Below are 23918 nucleotides of genomic sequence, written 5' to 3'. Positions count from 1 at the left end.
GGGAGGCAGTGAGGAGGAGGGGGGCGGCCTCTTTTCAGTGGTGGACAGCGATAGGACTAGAGGAAATGGCTTCAAACTGAAGCATCGGAAGTTCCACAGGAACTTAAGGAAGCATTTCTTCACTGTGAGGGTGACAGAACCCTGGAACAGGCTGCCCAGAGAGGTTGTGGAGTCTCCTTCTTTGGAGGTCTTTAAAACCTGCTTGGAAGCAGCCCTGTGCCACATGCTCTAGGTCACCCTGCGTGAGCAGGGGGTTTGGACTAGATGACCTCTGAGGTCCCTTCCAACCTTCGGCATTCTATGATTCTAAGGAGAGAAAAAACAAGAATAAGAACACTGCAAGAGTAAAGGGGCTGCTGAGAGGTCTTTGTCATTGAAACTAATAGCTTAAGTGTAAGTCATCTTTCCTTTTGTACTGTGTAAATGAACAAGTGGTCCTTCAAGATGTTATTGTTATTTTATCTGATTCTCTCACAGTAGTATTAATCTGAATTATTTCATGGAGAATATGCAAAACATGGATACAGAAAGCAAGCCTACCCAAGCCAGTGTTGCTGCAGAAATATAAACTCACAAATATTCCTTCAGTCCAGTGACTTTTATGGATGTTTGTTTTTCAGTTTATATTATTAAACTGATAGGGACTTACATGAATTGTTTTTTTTATTAGGTTTTTAATGCCTTTATAAGATACTAAAAATAAAGGACTTCCATAAAGAATGGTATCATTATGACTCGGAAATACAATAAAATAATACAAATCTTTAAATCACTGGCAATTGTTTGGATACCTGCATATTTTTAGGTGTATTTCTGTAATGCTAACATGAAAAACTTTAATTCAAAATGTCTTTCAATAGGAGAAAAAAAATAAATAAATTGAAGGGGCTATTTTCTTCAAACAATAAACTATAATCACATTTGCTCAGCTTCACATGAGTCAAGCTTTACAACAAGAAATCCCAAGAAATTAAGTATGAAATCTGGATAGCACCAAAATTCTTTGATCCTGCACAATCTGCAGCCCTTTCTTTGGCCGTGCAAGAACCTGCAGCTTGAAAACGACAGAGGATTGAGAGAGGAATTCTTTGGGTTAWTCCTAAATTAAGAGAGCAGGCAAGCAACAATTTTGATGACTGCTTTTGTTAAATGCACAACTATATCTAACAGGGGTTAAACTAGACAACTTTGCAGTGTACGTGCACTGTTAAACACGTTTTTTAGGAAAATCATTATATTCACTCAGGAGCGTGTGAAAATATATTCAGAAAAGAGCAATTTGAAGGCGAGGTTTGCACCATTATGAGGTTTTTGTGCCTGATATCACAGGCACAATATACCCTATGTGTCCCCCTGTCACACGTGGCCCTCTTCCCCTCACCCCTCTTGCACCCCTGGCTGACACCCCACATGTTAATGCCCCCCCCCATCATCACCTCACACCTCCCTGGGCCATGCGCCCCCCACAGACCCTCCCCAGCTCTCATACAGCCCCTATCATCACTGCACACCTTTCAGGACCCCCCTCCACTCCATCACCATCACACACCTTCCAGGACCAGCCTCCCCCCTAGTATGACCCCTCAAATCTCTTTGGCCTCCCCCCACCCAATTACTCCCTCCCTGTCAATCCCCCCCCCGGGGGGGGGGGGGCGCTGTCCTGGCTGCGCATGCGCAGGGCCCGCCCGCCTCCTGCCGCGGCCCGCAGTGTCCCGCAGCGCGGCCCCCGCGGCGGCTCCGTGACGGAGAAACCGGGAGGCGCCGCCGCGGGTCCCGAGCGGAGCGACCAGGCCCCGACCGACCCCCTCGGCCGCCGTGCGCGCCCCCCCGCCCGCGCGGCGCTCACCTGACCGGGTCCCGCGGGAAGCGGAAGAAGGCCAGGTCGGACTGGGTGCTCTTGCGGGTGCAGTTGGGGGCCGCGCAGAAGTTCGGCATGGCGGGTACCCCCTCCCCCCGCCACCGCAGCCCCCCTTAGGCGTTGCCGCCGCTCTGCCCCTTTAAATCCGGTGGGGGTATTGGGGGGAGGAGGGGGGGGTGGTATGTGGGGTGGAGGAGGAAGAGGAGAGTGGTGGAGGAGGAAGGGGGGAGGCGGGCGGTGGGGGGGGCAGCGGCTCCACACTGCTGTGAGCGGCCGGGAGGATTCACCGCCGCCGTCCGCCGCGGCGAGGGCCGCCTCCTTCCCACAATGCACCGCTTCCCGCCGGCGGAGCCCGGATGCGCAGCGCGCATGCGGCCTGCGCGTACTCCTCCCCCGCCCCCTCGCCTTTGCGCCTGCGCGTGGGGAAGGGAAGGCAGTACCGCGGTCTGCGCATGCGCGGAGGGGGGCTGGGGCAACAGGTGGCCCTATCTACCCAGGGTGGCCCGATAGTCCCCCCGAGGGCACAAAAATTTTTAAAAACGTCGTAATTAATGCTCCTCATCTTCCATTGTGAGTTTGCTGTGCTCTAAGAAAAGAGCCAGCTCTGGTCTCCCTGGGGAAGAATGGGAAAAAATAAAACACTAGAGTTACAAATAATTTCATTCCATGCCAATAATACGGACTAGGGAATTTAAGTGCTGCATCCTGCGGTTCAGCTTGCCCAAAGCAATGCTAAAGTGGGTTTTCTGAGTGATTATAGCTATGGTTCTATATTGAGGTGTGGGTGTSARTCGGCAAGGGACAGTYGTCCTGGTGGTTCCTGCTGCGGTTGTTTCTAGTCCTTGGGTTGAACTGAACAGCCTGTGTCAGCCTAGGTGGGTGTTTGCATCCAGCTACCCCTGAAACCTTAACAAGTCCCGTAATTAAAAATCAAACAGAACATTCATGCATCATAATAGGTAAACGAGCTGCTAACCAGAAATATAAATACTACAGACTGTAYGACAAATGTTCTGCAACTGTGTTATATTGACTATGTACAGTCTTTGAACTTAACTACAGTCTATGAACTTAAGTTGTGGAATGARGTCATAACCTTCTATATCTTTTGTTTTGCATTTTAGAACATGTTGTTAATCCACAAGCCAGATAATGAGACAAATTAAGAACTGGCTATGCGTGCTTTGAGTGATAAGGTAACAAAAACAGGAAGTATAACTCATGTGAAGAGTTCACCAGTTCTCACATAAGCTAAAAACAAAGTAACTCATAAAAAAAAAATAGTTATAATAAGAAAAATACCGACAGGTAACAGGAGCAGAAACTGAAATATATAAAATCTGATGGCAGACAAGGATTGTTCCAGGTACTATAGTGTTGTGATTTTATAATTTAATAATTCAGCTTTGAAATAAYTAATGTCACATTAAGAAAGAAAAAGGTAACAAGGAGATTTGCAGGGCATTTGGAAGCATAATCCAAATATATGATATGGGCAAACTATAAGTTTTTTTCAAAAAGTGCATAATGTAAAAAAAAACTCACCTGATTTGTTTTGGCTAATTTCACAAAAGCATGTCTCACTGAAGTAATTTCAGTTACATTTCACTGAAGTAATTTAATCATTTGGTGCTGATTCTTAATTTTTGTGATGCAGTGGACAGTACATTTCCCATATGAGCTGAATATTTAATTGCTCTGATCGCTTAAAATACTTAACGTATYAAGTGATTAGTTAAGTGATACGTGATACATTAATACTTAATGTATTTTAAGGGCTAAATTTATATTCATCACCATGCTGCATTTGCATTTTTCCATTGTGGTGGCACATAGCAGTCAAAAATGGAGAGATTTCTAGGTTCTCTGTGCATAGAACAGTTATCAGATATTACACAGTCCCTTTACTGTCTGTTGGATGGTTCCTCCTGAACATCCTGCTGAATAATTCCTCCTATCAAAGAAATTCAAGCAGTGTGAGAGCCTTAGTATTGTAGGTATAACACCTAAGATAATTTTTTCTATTATATCTTCTCATCTACTGAGGAAAAATAGACATAATTCAGAAGTGATCCGAATCTTACACTGTAGATTGACTTAGGCAATTTAACATTGCCTAGGGCAATGCTAAAAACTGGTTTAGCTGCAGCTGCTAACTGCTCCCACTTCCCTAGGCAATAACCAGTGTTCATATAGATACGTAATGAATTGTGTAAGGGAGCCGATCAGATCAGAACTAACCTTTTTTTTTTTTTTTTTTTTTAATATAGTCATTTGTTTTTGGTAAATCAGTTTTAATTCAGATAATTCTGTCCTCCAGGTTGCTCTGCAGATTGTATAACTTTCATGCTGACCCAAGACAATGCAGAGAGGAAAGAGCAGGTTCTCTTTTGATTAGAGTAATGAGTTATGAGCATGGCAAGACAGCGTTAATATGAAGCTGCTGAGTTTTGAGGTGGTAGATAAAATTAAGAAAGCACTTTTAAAAGCTGTTTTATCATGAAAATACCCTTTTTCACCTTCGTATAATGGTAAAATTATTTTGCCCAATGAGAAAATTATTTTGCCTAAGATTAAATTCCTCGCTTTCCCTCCAAATTGATTCACAAAAAGGGAAACACATGCAGGTAGTCCTTAGGATATTGAGCATGCAAAAGAAGAAGAATATAATGATTAAGAAGAAATTAGCCATGGCACATTTCCTAAATTCTGTCCAAAGCTCCCTTTGGTAGACAATTATTCAAATCCCTGTACATACATCTTAAGTCAGTTATTTCCTAAATGTGTGTGGATGCATCTGAGTTTGCCTACTAAAGCAATATAATAATTAATGCATGAAATTAACTCATTCAGGCTTGCTCAACAGCGCTTTTCTTGAGGGAGGGATGAATTTCAAAATGATACTTGCATGCTGGAGATTTCACTTAATTATTTTCAAAATCCAGYAATATTATTAAAATGTATTTTTTAAAGAAAATCAATAAGTATTACTACTTGGTAAGCACTTGCAAAAAAATAGCTTTTGAAACTTATAAAATATACAGAAATTTCTCTAACTTTTTGGTTTTTTTCTGCTGAGTAGCCTTTGAAATGTGCATATATAATCTGTATACTGGTAATTTAGCTTTTTAATAATATTCCTGGTTAATTATTAAAGTGTTATTCACAATACATCTCCAAGTGTATCTATCCATACTCCTTTCATATTTCGTGGGGTTTGTGTGTATTAAGTGTTGTATGGGGGATCTATCTCCACCAAATAAATTATTTTTAAATGAATCATGTGTCTTCATTTTTTTTTTAATTGCTTTTTTTCTTCACTGTTTTTAAGGTCAATCGTATCTCAATCCCCTTTAATATACCTTTGGAAATGAACTGGTTGTATTTCACAGGGTAAAATTTAGTATGTCTTTATTTTTTTCTGGACTTACTGTTTATGTATAATGGTATATTTATGCAAGTTTCTTGTTATTAAAAGTTTAAAGTTTATTTGCAAGGCAGTATTTGAAGTCTAAACCACTTTAGTGACTCACAACCACTGTTACGTTACCTCTTTGAGTCACGCAGCCACGTTTTTTGGGGATGGCCTCTCTCTAAGAACTGAAAAGATACCATTTATTCTTTACAGCTTGCATGCCTTTATCCTTGCCCCTGCTGATATCCCCAAAATAGATGGTTTAAGTTGTTTATAAAAAATATATAAGTCGTTCTTATTTATTAAGCCTTCATTAATGATTGTATTAAGAAAAATAAGAACAATGTTTGTCCAGGTAAGGAAATTCCTGATTTCATTGGCATTTAGGGATCATGATGAGGGTAGCTGTAACTTGAATCATTTGCCTTACTCCCGTCTCCTGGTTTCAAGTGCCCAACATGCTTTCTTCGCAGCAAGTTTATTTTTTTACATCCACTATTGTAATGCTGCAGGCTTCCAAAATACAAAGGGCAGGGCTTTAACTCAGCAGAAAGCACCATGTATTTTTTATATTATCTGAGGTTATTATAATCAAGTTTTTGCCTCCTGTTGCACAACATTTAAATATGCCAGTCTTGATGCATTTTGATACATGTAAGTATTGCTGAATATAGTTGCATTCAGCACCGAAGCTCTTAGACTTAGGATTTATAAAATAAATAGGTATTTTGAATGCAATATATGCTGCTTATAAAAGGCAAACTGCCAATCCCCAAGTGTTGCTGCAGTTTGTGTCCTTATCCCAGCTGAGAGAGGAAAAAAAAAAAAAAAAAAGATGTTAAAGAGTTTTAAAAGGAAGAGAGTGCTTAGGGGTGTGTAAGAGTAATGGAATGAAATGAAGATAAAGATTCTTAATAGCATGAAAAGGTATCAAGCCATCGAGTAAAATCTCGAGAAGTGGAAATTCTGTTGGTTAAGCAATTCAGAAAATTCAGCCTGTGGCTGCTAGTGACAAGTTTCTCATTTCTTTTACTTTCTTAAAAGTCATCATTGACCAATCTTGGTCCTCTTYAACTGAAGACTCCTCTGAGATGGAGGATGTAGATGATGAGAACCAAAAAAGCAGTTAATATCTAGAAAGCGAGAACAGGAAAAAAAAACAGAATGCTGTYGTTGTGCATTCTGTGTTTTCTTCCTTTAGCCACAATGAATCAGTTAAGTTTCTTCAAATCCACCTAGAAAATGTGAGTGCAATCACTGGGCTACATTTCCGTATTAATGAAGCAAGTCTAAACCATATTTTTTATTCATATTTTTCATATTTTTATTCATTTTTTTCATATATTGGCATGTTCCCAGTATTTTTTGTTCACTTGACAGAAAGAAACGCTCTCAAGTCTCAGCCTTATTTCAGTGGATTCAACTGGATTAGGGTAGAAGATCCAAGTTAGCCCTGTGCAGTCACTTGRGGTCTGGATAACCTTCTCCATGGAGCTCTGATAAAAATACCCRTGCTGCTCCTAGAGCAAATTTGGGGCTAGAAGCGGATAAAGTGGATTTTGTATTAGCCACTGCTAGGCCCTGACCTTGCCAGATTTGGACTAATTGGGGTGGCTACAGATGCTCCTTAGGACTTGTTATGATGGTATTTCTTGGTCCAAGCCACGCCAACTCCCCTTGTTCCTGCAGAAAACAGAGAATTGATTGCAGTGAGATAAATCAACCCAAAGTCAATAACAACAGCGCTGCCGTAATTGCAACCAGGTTTTAGCTTGGAGGCTTCATTGGATCCCTCCTCCAAATCCAGGTCTTGGTTCATAATGAAAAGAAGAAATCTTGGATATGGTCTTACAAAGCGAAGCCATTGCAGCTTTGCATAGTTTGTACATAACCAGCTCATTTTAAAATAAATCTCTTTTATTCTCAGTGCCTGAGGAAATGAAGCTTATTTCTTTTTTTTTTTCTGAGGACAAACATATGTATACATGTGAGTGTCAGTGTCTGTCTCACCCATAATAACTATGGGGCWGTTTTCATCCACATGCAAAAGAGGAATAAAGACTTAAATATATAAATTAATAAAACTATATATAATAAAAGCCAAACGGATCTCATTAAATGCATTTAATGGATATAATTGCCAAGCCCACATGCTAGTGGCCTCTCAGGAGGGCCATGTGTGAGAGCTGCGTGCAGGGTTTTAACTACACAAATTTCAAGAAAATGCTCAAAATGCTGGGCTGTAACCTACACCTTTGCATTGCTGCATCTTCCTCATTTTTGTGCAACACTTGGGCCCTTCGCTTTTGTCAGGGATTTCTGTTCAGCTGGTTCTTGTTTAGGAAAATATTTTAGAAAAGGAAAAAAAAAAAAATAAAATTGCACTAGCTCAGTTGTGCTCCCTGGTATAATTGTTCTCAAGCACTTGAGGGTTGTACTGCTATAGAGGATAGAAAAGGGCAAATGAGGAAATGTTCTTCATTTATCACATCTGCAGGGAAGATTTTTTCCCCTCCCCTATTTCAGTGGAAATAACAGCACTAGAAGACCTGGAAATAGGTGTTAAAATTAAAAGCACACCTTCCACTTCTCCAAAAACTTGCACGGATCCTTAAATGTCAAATAAGATTTTGTGATTTCCTCACTGAAAGGCACAAGCACATGAGCTGCATTACAGCTCAGCTTGCGGATTCTACATATTTAATGAGGTTTACTTTATTTATTTTTCTCCCTGAGACCTACAGGAGACCATAAGCAGCATTTTGTCTTCTGGCCATTGGCAGCCAGCACTAGGAAGGAAAACGGAGTTTCTCCCCATGCTGCAAATGCTTCTGCAGATTGACACCTTCAAATTACATGGGAGGAAAGAAAGGCCCTTTTTTGGGGGGTGGAATGGGGCATTTTCCAGTGAAAAATCTGCTGCTGGTGAAACCTGATTTCTGCAAAGGAACCTCAAAACCACCAGTTCTACACCTAAAAACAGAGTGGCGCAGGCAGCTTCCTCCTCTTCCAGCCATCCGTCCACATCTGACAAATCACTTAGCAAAACTGCAGGAAAATACGTAAAATTAAGTGTAGGAAACCAGTATATGGAGCCAAAACAAAGCCCTGAAAAGGGAAAAGCCAGTGCCACAAGATCCTTCCCAACCGCTGAAAAACTGCTTTGCATGAAGCTGCACATACATACATACATAAAGTATAAAAATAAATGTATATTGCTTCATGCRTATCTTTAAAGGTATGCTTTCCTCCTGCAAACCGCAACAAACATGCTTTGTTTTGTTCTTRGGTCTACAGCTTCCTCCCAGAGATTTATTTTACCCGTTTTCCTGTTTTCCCATCAGATATAAGGGCATTTTAAAAGACATAACATTACATGCTGCTTTCCTCTGCAAACTGCGCCAGRAGTTATAAACACTGTTTTGCAGAAAATAATGGCAGGACCCGGGACTTGTGGCTTTGGGAATGGGGCGGAATTCCCAAGGGGCGCCAAGAGCCGGTTCGGGTTTTAGGAAGCGGGATTAAAGCTGCAGATGCCGAAATTGGCCCCTCATTCTTCAAGGCAAATTCTTTTTATTTTAAAGCAAACGCGTTTTTATTATGTATTATTATTTCTACTTTGTATTACTTTTGCTTTTTTATTTTGTTATCATCTTTCATGTTTAGCTATTTTAATTATTTTTATTTCCCCTCGGCTGCGACGCCTGCTTATTATTAGAGGCGGAGGAAGGAAACGGAGGGTCTCCTCGGAAAACGCACCGCGCTGAACGCCTGCGCGAGTGCCAAACGCCGCTTTTCCCGCTCATTCCCGCCCGATCCCACGTTGCGCGCCGTGCTGCTGAAGTCTGTGAGCCGCGGCGGCGAACGCGCGCATGCTTTMTGTCCCCTCCCGCTGTCCGTACCTGCCGTGGCGGCACTGCCGGCTCCGCTTGCCAGCGCGTCCAGAGGCTTCTGTAGGACTACAACTCCCAGGAGCGCCCCGCGCCGGCGGCGCATGCGCGCGGCGCCATCTTGGAACGGCTTCGTCCATCTCGCCGCCATGGAAGGCGCGGGGGTTGTGTGTTGGGTGGGTATTGACTACAGCTCCCGTCGTGCCCCGCGGCGCGCGCGCTTGCGCGCTGCCGCCCGCCGCCATCTTGGCTCGGGGAAACGCTGCCGCCGCCGCCACTAAACAAACCCGCGAGCGGCACCGGYGGAGGGAGGGAGCGGGGGTCGCGTTGCTGCCGAGCCCCTCGATGTGCCGGGCACGGCTGCGCAGGTGAGTGCCGCGCTCGGCAGCGCCGCCGCGGGCTTTCCCACCCCTCTTGGCCGAGGGGGAGCGGGGCAGCTCCCCTCAGGCGAGACCCGCGCCCCTCTCACGGCCCGCGGCTCCCGCCGCTTCCCTTACCCGGGAGGGACCCGCCATCGGATACCTCAGCCCCGCTTCCCTCCGCGCCCTCGCGCCGAGGGCTGCAGAGGGGCCGGCGGCGGCGTTGGGGGCCGGGGGGGCGGCCTGATGGCGGGTCCGGGCCCCGCGAAGGGGCGACGGGGACGGCGCTTTTGTTCCCGCCGCTGCCTCCATCATCCCTCGGCCGGGCCGCTCCCTGCCCGGGGGCTCCATCCCCGGCTCTGGCTCCGTCGCTGCCCTTCCTGCCCCGAAATCTTCCCCATCACCGGGGGCGGGGGGGGCCTGTTCTGTTTGTTTTGGCAGGGAGGGTGGGTAGATTAGAAAGCCATTTATTAATTAATTTCATTTACCCCCTTTTTTTCCTTTTTTTTTTCTTTTGCTATTCTGTGGTATAATGGAGCCAGTGCTAACCACCTTCCCTGGGGAGGGGAAAAGGGGGGCAGTGTGTGGGGAGCTGCAGGAGTTGTTGCAATAGGTGCTCAGTGCATAAAGGGAGGGAGGGGACTCCAGCGAGCAGCGCTTCAGCATGAGAAAAGGCTCGAGGAGAGAGGGGGAAACTCAGCAGCAAAAGGCTGATGAATCCGGGGAAGAGGGAGTGCGCGGCCTCGGGAAGCAGCCACATTCCTGCATGGAGAAGCATTGGGAGTGGGGATGTTTTGATGGACCTGGGAGCAGACCGGGCACATTTAATTGTTTTGGGAAATCAATAAATGCTGGACTGGGCGCTTACTGTGTTTATGTTCCTTTTCAGCGAGGGTGAGCTCTGTGGGAGCAGCAACGCCAGGGGAAGATGCCAGTCGTGTGGCCGACGCTTCTGGATCTCAGCAGGGATGAGTGCAAGAGGATCCTTCGCAAACTGGGTACAGTAAGATGCAATTTGTGGGTCTGTATGTTTGCCCTTTTTGGATGTGGCTGCCGGCTGCTTCCAAGAAATACTTTAATATGTCCACAGGCAACGTACAAGTCATTTCCTGCGTTTTGCATGTGTCATTGGCTTGACAGCCTTGACTTAAAATGATGTTTGGCAGATGCTCTGCCTGAGCAGAATAAATAGAAGAGGCTTTTTTTGGTGCGATAGAACTGCTCGTGGTGCCCTTGTCCATCTCTACCTTTATGTTACTGGGTTGCAATGCTCTTTTTGTGTCTACAYGCAACAGCAAACCACCTATTTGAGAGGGGATCCATCATTTATTTGTTAGTTCTGTGTTAGAGGCGTTTCCTGTACCAAATCATGTGGCCTACATTTAATCAACTCAATGAGATGGACTTCAAGTAGAAAATCCTAAGGAAAAAAAATATGACACTTTGCCTGCAGTCTTCAGTTACACAGACTATCAGTTAAATGTGAAAACAATGATCTCACTTAACTGTCATGATAACAGGAGCATTGTTTCAAATGCAGTTCAATATCTGAGCCAAAAAAGAAACTGTTTCTCTATGGGAAGGTTTTTCGGTACTCTTTCTAAATAGTGTGTCCAAAAAGACACACTTCTTTCAGAAACTAATAATATTATTTACTCTGTTCATACACACCCACTTCTGGCCACTGCTGGAGACAGAATACTTGTCTTGACAGTCCATTGATCTGCTCTAATGTAGTGGTTTTCACGTTCTTAAATAAGAAAAAAAAATCAAGCCGTCTAGGTAGAGTTTTGCCAATAGAATGATGCTTAGAATTAGAATGAAAAAMTGGATTTCCTAGCCGAAATTCTGCAGAGAAGTAGTCTAGCAGATGATGTCAAAAAATAATTGAGACTATTTCTGACTTCTGTGACGATGAAGTCACTTAGCTTTCCCCCAAGCTGAAAATCTGATTTTGTTTGAATGTTAGGATTGCGGACTGTGCTCCTCGACACTGCCAACGTTGTTGCAGTTTGTAAAGCCATCTGCTTTGCTTTGAGAGATGAGAACTTTTTCTTCACTTTCCCTTTTTATTTCATCCCTTGGGAACCTGGAATTTGCCATATCTTAAACCAGGTAGTCTGATTTGTGTGTTGTATTAGAACTAAGCTGTACGTCCACTAAAGCGACAGCCCTAGGTCCTGAGGGAGACTTGAGAAGTATGAAAACTAAGAGGAGGGCTGAGCACAATGCAAAAAATTTGGATCATATCCGTGCTATTAATTTTTGTTAAYGTAGCTCTGGCTAAAAGCATTGGAAAGAAAATTGAAAAAAAAAAAAAACCTTCCATCCTAGCTGACCACCCTGCTGGTGCAGCTGAGCCAAACAGAACTGCAGCTACACCTCCTTCAATGACATAACCTAGGCTGACAGGAAAAAAGTTCCTTTATGCTGGCATGAGCCGTGTCCCCACAAGAGGGCCCTGCCAGTGGAGCAGAATCTGAGCTGTAGCAGACTCATCCTCTAGGGTAGAGAAGTCTTTGGTTTAAATAGAAAATCCCTCCAGAAGACTGGAGGGGAGAGTCATAAAACCTATTGGTAGAGCTGGTTATAGGATTCTGCTTTCCCAGCTCCCAATCCAGTGTCTCACTTGGTTGGCACTTCTGCAGCACCAGGGTACCCTGCAAAAACAAAAGCAGGGTGTGAGTGAGGCTGAAATGGACCCAAGATGGGTAATAGCTGGTGTTATTTTCTTCACTCTTTGGGGTTTATAGCTGATTAAGGGGGTGGCAGTAGCAGTCTTACCTTTGAAATAATGGTCTGTATTTGTCAAACACTTTTTTAAAGCTTTTTTCAGCTGTTTTCTGTTGAACAGAACGCACCAGGTAATGCAGGTAGTGTTTCCTACCAATATAAAGCTGGCAGAGCTAGTTGCTACCTCATTTGTAATTTTTACAAACCTCTAAAAAGCTAGCATTTTATAGCCTTAGCCCAAAGGAACTCTATTCGAAACAGCCAAAAATCTATCCTTGCTAAATCATATGATTGTATCTGGAAGTATTCTGTGTTGTTAAGACAGGAAAAAAATAATTAGTGTCCTAAATACTGTAGCATGKTTGTCTAAATAAATGCCAATATTAGTAATAACCATTGCATTAATTAGCAAGTGTTTTATAACCAAAGCTGCAGATGCTTCTGTAGGTCACTCCTCATCCCTCTGCAGACTATAGTTAAGCAAAGTGACTCTGCTTTATGTTTTGTCTGCTTAATCAGGACAGGAGAGCAGGATGTCTTTTCAGCATGATTCCTTGATTTGTAAATTAGCTCTTTGGAATCTTACTCTGAATGCCTTCCAAGTAGCATCAGTCGTCTCCATCACAGCTAATTTCAGACAGATTCTTTAGACTTTTGCTAGGTTTGGGCTGGCTGCCTTTTCTTTCTTATTTTTGGTAATTAAGATCTGTTGTGGGTTTTGTTTGKTTGGTTGCAGAAATGGGCTGCTGAATGAAAGACACCTACATACATATTTWAAAAAAACTATATCACTAGAATGACTTTTATTAACACTTTTATACATTGCTAAGCATAGAACAGCAAGTCATTCTTTCTCAAACTGTCACTCTTGAATTTTTTTTGTGTTAGGTGTAGTTGTCACTCTGCTTAGTAGGACAGAATTTGGAAAATTCAATAGCTTTTAACTATTTCTTAAAAAAATAGCATTTATGTAGATCCCATGAAGTTGTATATTTATTGTAACTCAGATTTTTTTTGTGGGTTAATCTCTATGATTCAAGAATAGCTGTACACTTATGAATACCTGGATCGTATGTGTTTTTTGATGTGTTGGGCAGGTTCAAGTTGCTGTGTTTCGTTTTTCTCTTTGAAGCAATTGTATATGTCAACTAAATACTCTTTAAAAGTTAAAAAAGGACTTAAAAATTACCATACTCAGCAAACTAGAGCTGATATTCTAAATCCTAATTAAGGAGCAGCATTAGCGGAAAAAAATCATTTGTTCTTCCAGTAAGATTTTTCTTAAGACCATAGAAAATCTTTCTTTCTCAAGACAAATTTTCCCACAGAACTTTGATATTCTCTTCAATGTCTATGGTATTTTCTCCTCTAGAGAAGGTATTCTAGGTATTTTCTGCTTCTAGAGARTTCAAAACTGCTGGACAAATTTGAAGATTTTTAATTTTTCCCCCCCAAAGCTTTCAGACTTACCTGTCAGTTTAGAGAGAGCTGGGAGAATTCTGTTGGGTTTATCCACTCCTTTATACATCATCTTTCATGAAGACAYATTTCTGTTTCATAGACAAGCTGTATGCTGAAGAGTAATTGACTGATGGAGTTCTAAATTGTCAGTCWTTCTTGAAAAGCCCTAAAAAATTGAAAAGCATGTTCCTTTTTGCAATTTTGAAAATTAATAGAATATTGTCAGTAGTACTGAAAATAACATTTACCTTTGCTGTGAACATTAAATAAAACTACAATTTGCTCCAATTCTTTAGAACTGGAGGCATATGCAGGTGTCATCAGTGCCTTACGTGCACAGGGAGACCTTACGAAGGAGAAGAAGGATCTTCTTGGAGAACTCTCTAAAGTGCTTAGGTAATCATAACGTTTTTAAGATTATGTAGGATGATCAGAGTAACTGTTTCCATCTAAGATACTGGTGTGTGTGTGTTTTTTTTTTTTTTTTTTTTTTTTTTTTTTTTTTTTTTTTGTGTGTGTGTGTCATTGTCACCCTAATGCAATCTCCTATTGGAGATCTTTAATCTAGTGGAGTTGTGATTCTTTTTCAGTTTGGGATTCAAGTAAAGAATGCAACTGTGCTTCTGTGGTTGAAGATTTACTGTTTTGGGTTTTTTGAGATGTGTGTTGGAGACATTACAGCTAGCATGAGCACACTGGCTTGTAGCATGAGTGCCTGCTGGCTTAGAGTTTCGTTAAGGTGGGATTTGAAGGCCTTTGGGTCCTAGTTATAATAATGAGGAAAGCTGTGTGTTCCATGCACTTTAAAATCATTACTCTCTTTAGGAGACTGGATTTCAGCTGTTTTGCAGTGGTAGCCTGCAAAGAGTAATATTCTCTTTATTCTTGAATAATAGTTTTGAAACAATAATATGTTCTTTTTATGACAGCAAAATTTAAGTGGCGATCTTTCAAATGTAAATGCCTCTTCCCTGTAGTCTTCTGAGTAGATTATTCATAACTTTCATTTATCTAGAAGTTTTAGATAAGTGTTCATAGCTTCCTCTGACTAAAATATATTGGTATCTTTGCCTTCTCCCCTTCTCTCCCCTACAAAAGTATTTCAACGGAAAGACATCGTGCTGAAGTTCGGAGAGCAGTCAATGATGAACGATTAACAACTATTGCACACAAGTAAGTTACAGGTCATTTTCTATGTGATTTTCAAAGATACCCTTTGGAAAATCCATTATTCCTTAACCTGAATGATAGAACTTTGAAGATTGATGGTGTTTTAAAGAATAGTAGTTCAAATGGTGGATGGATGTAAGAGTATCAGTTTTACATCAGGGTACTGGGAAGAACTATTTAGTATGTAGACGTTTTGGATCTGAGCTATTCTATTCACTGAACAAGCACAATTTAGACACGGTCTTTTTTATGGAGAGCTTTCAGTAAAATAGATGAGAAGAAACAAAGAGTAGAGAAAAGAGGGGAAAAAATAGGCAGGATGAATATCCTTGTATACAGATTTCCTGTAGGTTTTATGATTTTTTTTTCCTTTAAGTTCAGCTGTGTTCAAATCCATTTGGTGTGGTTGCATGAAGAGGGAATTAACTGCACAAAGAGAGGGGAAGAGATAGGAGAGCATTGGAAAACAGTATATCAGCACAGAGGGGGAAAAAAAGGATCAGAGTGAAAAGCTGCAGAAGGCTTTCTAATGACATCAGTGGCCCCTGTTCTTGACTTGAACTGCTTGATATAACTGCTGTGATGGCATCAAATGAGATGGTTTCTCCTTGCATTTGCTCTCCTGAACTCCACGTGATCTTGTGGAATGGAGAGACATGAGAGGACAAGTGTTTGAATATATCTAATAGATATTATTAGATATTATTATTATATTATTATCATATTATGTCTACATACTATATTATTATATTATGTTATGTATATATTATATTATTATATTATATTATAATATAACATTATATTATTATATTATATTATATTATTATATTATGTCTGTATATCTAATAGATGTTTTATAGATGTTTTATATCTAATAGATGTTTTAAAGGTAATTTCTTACCATTAAGAAATATCTTTAAAAAACCTAATTTGTAAAAGTGCCTGTGTTTTTGTTTCTTTTTGCATGTTATAACCAGGGCTTTTGGAATTTGACTATTATAGCATAAATGCTATGAGGAGGCAAAATAAAAGCATACAAGTAACAAGCCACTTCAGAAGTATGTTATTTACCAGCCAGAAAACACTCGCTTCTTTACATTTCATTATAGAAGGAAAGTGAATAATGGAGCTTTAAAAAAAAAAAAAAAAAAAAAAAAAAAAAAAAAGTTTAATTATCAAAATTGGGATTTTTTTTTTCCGTGAGTTTCTTCCTACTAGTATGTACTGGACTAGTTCTGTTTTTCCATTTTATGAAATAAGCATGCTGTTTTTTCTGAGTTACAGAACTTCAAACAGATAAACTATATAATCCAGACATGGTGCAACTAGAGTGCTAGTTCTTTTTTATTTTTTTCCTCCTCAATTTAATTTCTTTCTAAGTGGTAGATAATAACATACTATTTGACTTAACTAATTTTCTGTCAGATTTTTGAAATCAGACTTTGCTAGCTTTCCTATGTGGAACATTTTTGATTTGTTTTTGATTTTAAACATACATTTTTACTTAAGATGATGAAGTTCTTTTTATGCTGTGTGAATATGTGTGAGGAATGTTAAATCATATCTGTATTTAAAAGCATCTTAACTTCTCTACCTGGATAAAAATAGCATTTTACTGAGGCATTCTAATTTATCTTCAAGAACGTTAAGAGAAAATCAGAGCAGCAGGCTTGTTTCTATTGAGGAAGAAGTATGGTGTGTATTTAAGTTCAGTTATTTTCTGCTCAGGTAAATCAAGTTTTGACCCCCTCCACTCCCCCCACTCCCCTTTCTCCCCGTCATGATTAGTTTGGGGTTGATTTATGATTTTTGGACAGTGGGATATCTAGCTATTTTTGTCATCCAGACCTCCATAGGGTAGCAACACTACATGAGCTTTTGAACTTGTCATCCACAGACCTCTGGTCCTTTAATGGTTCTCTAGAACAGTGTTAAAAGGAAAAAAAAATGCTTTGGGAGGATTTCAGATCCTCTCAGATCAGTCAGAAAAAGGAAAGATTTTCATGAAATGAAAAAGACTGGAGGTTATTGTCTAGTATGTCTTAAGCAAGAGCCTTGCAGATACTCACTGTTGGAGAAAAAGACTAAATAAGAAACACTGAATATTTTGGAAAGTCAACAGAATACTTATGGAATGTGCCTTTCTGCCTAGTATGTCTGGACCAAATAGCTCTTCAGAATGGTCTATAGAAGGACGTCGACTGGTGCCACTGATGCCACGGCTTGTTCCACAAACAGCTTTTACTGTTACAGCTAATGCTGTTGCCAACGCAGCTGTTCAGCACAATGCATCTCTTCCAGTCCCTGCAGAAACCGGAAACAAAGAAGGTGAGGCTTGCTGGTAATCGACTACAAAGTATGGAAATACAGTGTCACATTATAAAGTGTTATCTTAAATCTGCAGCGTAAGCTATTTTTTTCTTTTTAAATCTGATTTCTCTTGCACAGTGTTCATAGAAATGTGAAAATTCTTTCTTTTTTAAAGGTGCTTTTGCAGCATCTGCAGTGTAGCTCTCACAGTATTATGTTAGCTGGTGGCAACTAGCTCCAGGGGAAAAAGAAATCACTGATTAACTTCTTTAGCTCTGCAAACTAGAGAAAATTAAATTGTTGGTCTAATGTTTTGTATAGTTAGGTGGTGAAAAACTGTTTCGGACCATGTTATTTTAATGGTGTTAAGTATGAGTCCCTCTAAGTTTTGTTGATATTCAAGACAATATTCAAGAATGAATATTCAAGATACTCATTTTTTTATTAACTTCAGATTAATTATATCAAGTTAACAAGTTGAAAAATATCTTTCTACCTTTCCCACATCTTTTCAGTAATGTTTTTATACGTTCCATCTAACCTGCTGAATAGTCTTGAATTAGGTTTCACGCAGCTAGGGAATGTCTAACACTTCTCAAAATAGGTTTTGTGAGGAATCATGTTGAATCATCGTTCTGTTATTTTTAAACAGTCGTTGAAAAAGGCTGTTTAACAGAAATAGTAATTGTATTATTATATAAAACAGACTTGTGGTTTCTTTAGCTGACTTACACCTGAGGAGGGATGCTATTTACTATCAGTTACAAATCTAAAGAATCATTGTATGTCCTTTACAAAAATAACTTAATGCTTTTAATTATTTAATTGTAACTKTAATGTAAAACATAAAATTAATATAAGTCAAAATCTTGAAGAGTTGATACAAATTTCTGGGGACTGGAGAAGGAGAAATAATCTTCTGTATTTTCTTGAGAGGTAGTTAATTCTGCGGTCATGCTTAGATCAAATTAGGGTTTTGCCTAACAGTAGAAGGACTGCAGAGGCAAAGATGTGGATAATGACCCAAGAAGTCTTTGGCTTCCTTCACAAATTTTAAAATAATGATAGAATGATGGGATTCTGCACTTGAGTTATATGGAAGGTGTCTTTTCTCCTCCTCAGTGGTGTTTTGCTATTCCTACACAAGTACCACTTCAACCCCAACATCTACCCCTGTTCCAAGTGGCAGTGTAGCAACAGTGAAGTCCCCCAGACCTGCCAGTCCAGCCTCCAGTGTAGTCGTCTTGCCAAGTGGAAGTGCAGTTTACGTCAAAAGTAAGTGATGCTAGTAACTGATTAACAAAAGGTGAAGAAAAGGCCAGTCTTGTGGCTGAAGCTTGATCTCTGAGTTAGGCGCTCTCACTGACCTTGCACAAGTCATTTAATGCCTTTATACCCTTAGCTTAGTTTACAGAATGAATATACTTCCTCTTTCAGATAAATTCAGGATAAATTCACTGAATGTAGAAATGCTGTAGGGACACTTAATGGCAAACACASCAGGAATGAAATGTGTTATAATATAGGAATCGCTGTATGTTAGAGGACTTCTAATTCAGCTTATTTGGAAGTTGTTTTTAAGGTGGGTCCTGCTTGTTGCTTCTACAGAGGACTTCCCTCTTCCTTCTTGTGTTAAATAATGCATGGTAATAACTAATCATTTAAGTTAGGAAAGATCACGCCTTCTCACTTTCTTAGGGGACCTAAACTTTTCTAGCATGCAATAATTTGACAAGTATATTCCCTTATTTTAGTGAGAGATTGAGATATTCTTACTGTTTCCCTGTTGATTTAGAGCAGCTTGTCATTATTTAAGGATTTAAATGCAGAATTTAAATTTTCATAATAATATCCACTACGTTAAAACATTAAAGGTATTTTTACTTAAAATATTTCTTTCTCTCCATATTTCAATTTTGGTGCCTATCAAAATTCAAATACAAATAACGATTAATAGTGAAGTTGTGCTGAGTGTGTTTTTTGTTCTTTTAAGCTCACTCTAACAGCTGCATTTTAAAATTGTTAATCTTTGTGCTGTATGAATATGTGTGTATAAACTTCTAGTTAGCCGGAAGTATCATATTGAACATAGTTAGTTACAAACCAGCATCTTTAATGATTATTTTAATCCATGGAACTCATTAAATCAGAATTTTAGTTTTTCTGATTTAATGCACTAATAGTTATAAAGATTCAAGAGAGAACGATCTTAACCTTTTAAAAATTKAATTTAGTAATAATTGTAATACGCTTATTACCATTTTATTATAATTTTAAAACAGATCTAGATGCATGATGGGTAGATGAGAAGTTCTTACATTAATTCCATCTATCCTTGGATTTTATTTTTTCCCGCACTTCATGCACTTCATATTGTTCTACTTTTTTTTAAGGAATCGTGTGTTTTTTTTTCAGAATGTGCAATTTGAAGTGAGTCATGTTAGTTTAAACAATCCCAGTTTTATGTGGACTAGAGCAAACTCAGGGGACCTGAGTTACAGTCATAACTTTGCCACTGATCTGTTGTGTGACCTCCTCTAAGTCACAGTCTGATTGAGCCATTAACCCCTCCAAGCCTCTGCTTCCTCACTTGCCAAGGGGGAGTTATAGTCAAGCTTTGAGGGTTACGTTTCACCARATGTTACTTGGTACAGTTTCTAACTTGAAGTTACAAGAATATTGTTCTTACAGAATCCTAATACTGAAAATAAGAGATGAAATGTATTTTACATGAAATATTGCTCTGTTTAGTTGATCTGTTGCTTATATATATATATTTTTTTTATGGAAGAGGATTGCTCAGAAACAGCTTCATCTTTTATCTTCAGCTTTTTGTCATAACCTACAATAGCTTCCTAGCTGCGTATGCACTTGTGATTCAGATGAGTCCTGAGATTTTGAAATTTCTGCTCATTTCCATTTAGATTAGTGACCTCCCTATTGTAACTTAGTGCACTCAACAGTACTTAGAGCCTTTCCATAATAGGCTCTAGAGACATATAACCAATTTTCTACTTTATGGGTGAGGATCACTGATAGCCTTGTTCAGGGCCATAAGGTGAATTGTTTATGAGGATTTTGATCTGTGCACTCTTAGATCTGCATTTAATCCATATTGCTACGAACTGCCAAAACTATTTTTTTTTAAATTCAAAGCAAGGTTAAAATGCAACTTCTGTTAGTTCCCTTTCAGGCGTCTGCATAGCTCTGAAATGTACCTGCAGACAAATTGTTTTTTAGTTAAAAAAAAAAAAAAAAATTGTTTTTTTTCGCAAAGCCATTTGCTGTGACGCTGAGCACTTTCCCATCCATTTAAATTCCTTTGCCTTCACTTTTCAATGCCAAAATTATTTAGTTATCCTAATTAGAGATTGACCCTAATTAGATCCTGATCCTAATTAGAGATTTATTGCCAACAAAGTTTGGTTGGTTGGCAGTAAGGCTGCATTTTGCCACGACAATTGTTTTCTTTTTCACTTCTTTTTTTCCTCCATAGAAAATTAAACTTTATCTGTAAGACATGGGCATAAGGAAGGGGTGTTTTTTTCTTGTTTTAGTGTAAATCAATCGTACTTTTTCTACGTGTCTTTTTTTTTTTTAATCTGTTTAGCTTTGTATAATTTGGCCATAAACACCCTGTAATAGCTATAAAAATCTTGCAAGGTAATTAGAGAATGTCTTTCTATAATATATGCGATTCTATGAGCCTCTCACCTACTTTTTAAAGTTTTATAGTGATTTAAGACCAATGAATCATGCCATAGAGTTACCAGTTTCTCAATGGCATCTGTTGCAGCAGATTTGTTTTATACATGTGTAGTAGATGGTTCAGAAGAAAAAACTCTTTGGGGGTCACACTTCTCTTTTGGTGTGTATGTGATTGCACCTTAGGCAACATTTTTTGTGTGTTGCAGAAAATGTAACAAGGCAGAAGGTGTCAAAGTGAGATTTGACCTTCGTAACTCAGCTTAGAAATAGGCGTTAAGATGCTATGCCAAGGTTAAAGGAAGCAGTGTGCTGTAGTCATAAACATGGACTGGAAATAGGTGCAAAGGTTGACATAAAAGACTACAACAGGATAAACTTCAGTGCTGCAGTTGTTGTAAATAAAACCATCACCAAAATAATAGTGATCTGTAGACTTTTAAATCCAAATGTACCTGGTATCCTAACACCTTGTGTGTGTGGTTTTGTTAATCAATCTTSTGGAGACAGAGTGAGACCCCTGTTCTGGATCTTATGTTCTTTTAATCTCTTAAACAGACTAAAGTAACCAAATGACTCGAGCTTGATTTTCTGTATATATACATTTATTTATGRCTTTGTAAGTATGGTCTGTATCAAGGCCTGAGAGCATTTCTTATCTATTCTAGACTAATTAGGAATCATAAGAAATAATTCATCCTCTCTTTTATTTGAGGTGGTTCATGAATCTCAGCAAGTTTCACATGTTTTAGAAAACGTTGAGAGCCATGAGGAAAATAAAATTTACARGAGTACTTCTTTTCCAGGTGTCAGCTGCTCAGATGACGATGAAAAGCCCCGCAAAAGACGGCGAACTAATTCCTCTAGTTCCTCCCCTGTTCTCCTGAAGGAAGTCCCGAAGGCGGTGACTCCTGTCACTAAAACGATCACAGTGCCTGTAAGTGGCAGCCCGAAGATGAGTAATATAATGCAGAGCATTGCCAACTCCCTACCACCACACATGTCTCCTGTGAAAATAACCTTCACTAAGCCCTCAACACAGACAACAAACACAACCACACAGAAGGTATGTGGGGGAAGCTGCCAATGTTACTTCGTTTGTGTTTTTTTATCAATGAGTAAGATGTGATGTTTGACTCGATCTTTCTATGAAGTGTCTAGCTGTGTTTTAAGGATTACTCTTTGGATAACATAATCCCTCTTTGAAACAAACAAAGAGCAAACCGAAGTCTTGTATGAATTTAGTTCACCTGTGTGTGAAAGGACCTGGATTGACAGCCGTGGAGACTGAAGCCCTCTTTTTATCCACAGAACAGGTACAGCACAGGCAGCGGGAGTGCAAGCTTCCCCCAGACTGCCCCAGCAATGTGCCTCAACCCTGACCTGAAGGGACCACTTCTAGGGATGAGAGGGGATTCAGTCTCCATGCTCATTCAATTCTTGGCCTCTCTGGTGAGACTGCCAACAAGGTTGCCAGTTAGTACCATTTGTGGTGTTGGGTTTTGTCATATGGACACTAGTCCACTGAGAACTGGATCACATAGGCCTCTGAACAGCCTTCAGATGGTAACAACTATTGGTCAAAGGTAATCTTTCTTATTTCTATTTTCCTTATGTATAATTATTCTATGCAGTAATAGAATTCCAAGCGAGTTTGCCATGGGCTTTCCCATGCTGTCTCCTATTGTCTAGAGGCTACTTTTTGGTGTCTATAAAGTTTATTCCTGGAGCTGATCAAAAAATGATGTGGGGCTTTTATTTTCCTTTCAGTTTGAATGTGCCRTTTCTCATTGTGAATTAACAGTATTATAGTGGCCAAAATAAACCACGTTACTTCAGCTGAGCATGCCCAAGTTTCCCGAGCATGCAATGTCCGGAAGAGGTTTTCCATATAGATTTTTCATATTGGAACTCGGACTTTCTGTGCAAGGATCTATGGCATGGTTATATTCCCAAGCTTTGGGAAGCATTTTGRATGTGTCTGCTTTTTTGTCCTTAAGATTTAAAAACTGTTAATGCCTGAGGTCAAGTTCATTCTTCGCGAAGGTTCTGATTATCACAGTTCTGTGAAAAAATGGATTAGCTTTTTATAGTGACAGACTTATTAGAGGCCAGCCACTAACAAGCATTCATCCCAACCATGAGAATTTGATTCTTGAGCCTTAATACAGTATTTATTGTATTAGTCCTGGTGTAATTGTTTTATGCCTGGGTTAGCAGTGTTCCCATACCCTGATTTAAAAAGGAAGGAAGATTGAACTGAAGTAATGTGCAGTGAGGAGCTTGCTTTTTGGCCTTTTTCCCACTTCAGAGCTCTTTAATCACATTCCTGTTTTATTCACTGTTTTTGAGAAGTGTCATCAATCAAATTGCATCTTAGAAGACACATAGAGGAATATGTGAGTGAGCATAAACCCATCAAGTAGCACATTTTGCATTCAATGCAGAAAATACAGCTGGGATAGACTTTAACTGATCCAGCTTGTTGTACTTGACAGGCTCACATTTCGTACAGAGGAGAGTAAGCTTTGTGTTAAATGTAATATTATTGTACTAAGCATGTGCTATAGCGTGCTAGTTAAAGGTAGGATGTCCTAAGCATGGAAAAGGGAAAAAAAATGGACTTTTCTGTCCTTGTGCTTCTGCTTATTTTGACGCAAATATTTTAAATTTTGCCTAGTATAATATTATTTGAGTCTCTTGCTGATCTGTAATAATAGAAAAATCATAATGGGCTATTCGGACAGCCATAATAATGCTTGTATCTGAACTTGTCATGCTACCCTATTAAATTGGATTTAGATATGCTAAGATACATGATTGGATTATTTTGGAAGTAATCCCTTTTCACAGATTCACAGAATATTCAAGGTTGGAAGGGACCTCTACAGATCATCTAGTCCAACCTTCCTGCTCAAGCAGGCACACCTAGAGCATGTGGCACAGGGTGGCATCCAGGTGGGTTTTGAAGACCTCCAGAGTAGGAGACTCCACAACCTCCCTGGGCAGCCTGTTCC

The 23918-nt window shown here is 39.8% G+C and overlaps 2 protein-coding genes across 2 annotated transcripts in view; one reads left to right on the top strand and one right to left on the bottom strand.

Moving 5' to 3' along the window:
• The window catches only part of THAP12 (THAP domain containing 12), a 10336-nt gene extending 8282 nt beyond the window's left edge, over positions 1-2054 (bottom strand). Inside the window, exon 1 of the mRNA XM_026034535.1 lies at positions 1847-2054. Coding sequence (XP_025890320.1) covers positions 1847-1935 — 89 coding nt within the window. The 5' untranslated portion in view covers positions 1936-2054. The remainder of the gene's footprint in view (positions 1-1846) is intronic.
• Positions 2055-9499: 7445 nt separating this feature from the next.
• Positions 9500-23918, top strand: part of EMSY (EMSY, BRCA2 interacting transcriptional repressor) — a 38754-nt gene continuing 24335 nt past the window's right edge. Inside the window, 7 exon segments of the mRNA XM_026034517.1 lie at positions 9500-9531; positions 10412-10520; positions 14013-14112; positions 14815-14889; positions 17039-17214; positions 18319-18471; positions 21708-21967. Of these exon segments, the coding sequence (XP_025890302.1) occupies positions 10451-10520; positions 14013-14112; positions 14815-14889; positions 17039-17214; positions 18319-18471; positions 21708-21967 (834 nt within the window). The 5' untranslated portion in view covers positions 9500-9531; positions 10412-10450.

Source organism: Nothoprocta perdicaria, unplaced genomic scaffold, assembly GCF_003342845.1.
Source record: "Nothoprocta perdicaria isolate Ctin4 unplaced genomic scaffold, notPer1 scaffold_146, whole genome shotgun sequence".
NCBI classification, from domain to species: Eukaryota; Metazoa; Chordata; class Aves; order Tinamiformes; family Tinamidae; genus Nothoprocta; species Nothoprocta perdicaria.
The sequence above is the reverse complement of the archived record's forward strand: the minus strand, read 5'-3'. Positions and strand labels throughout refer to the sequence as shown.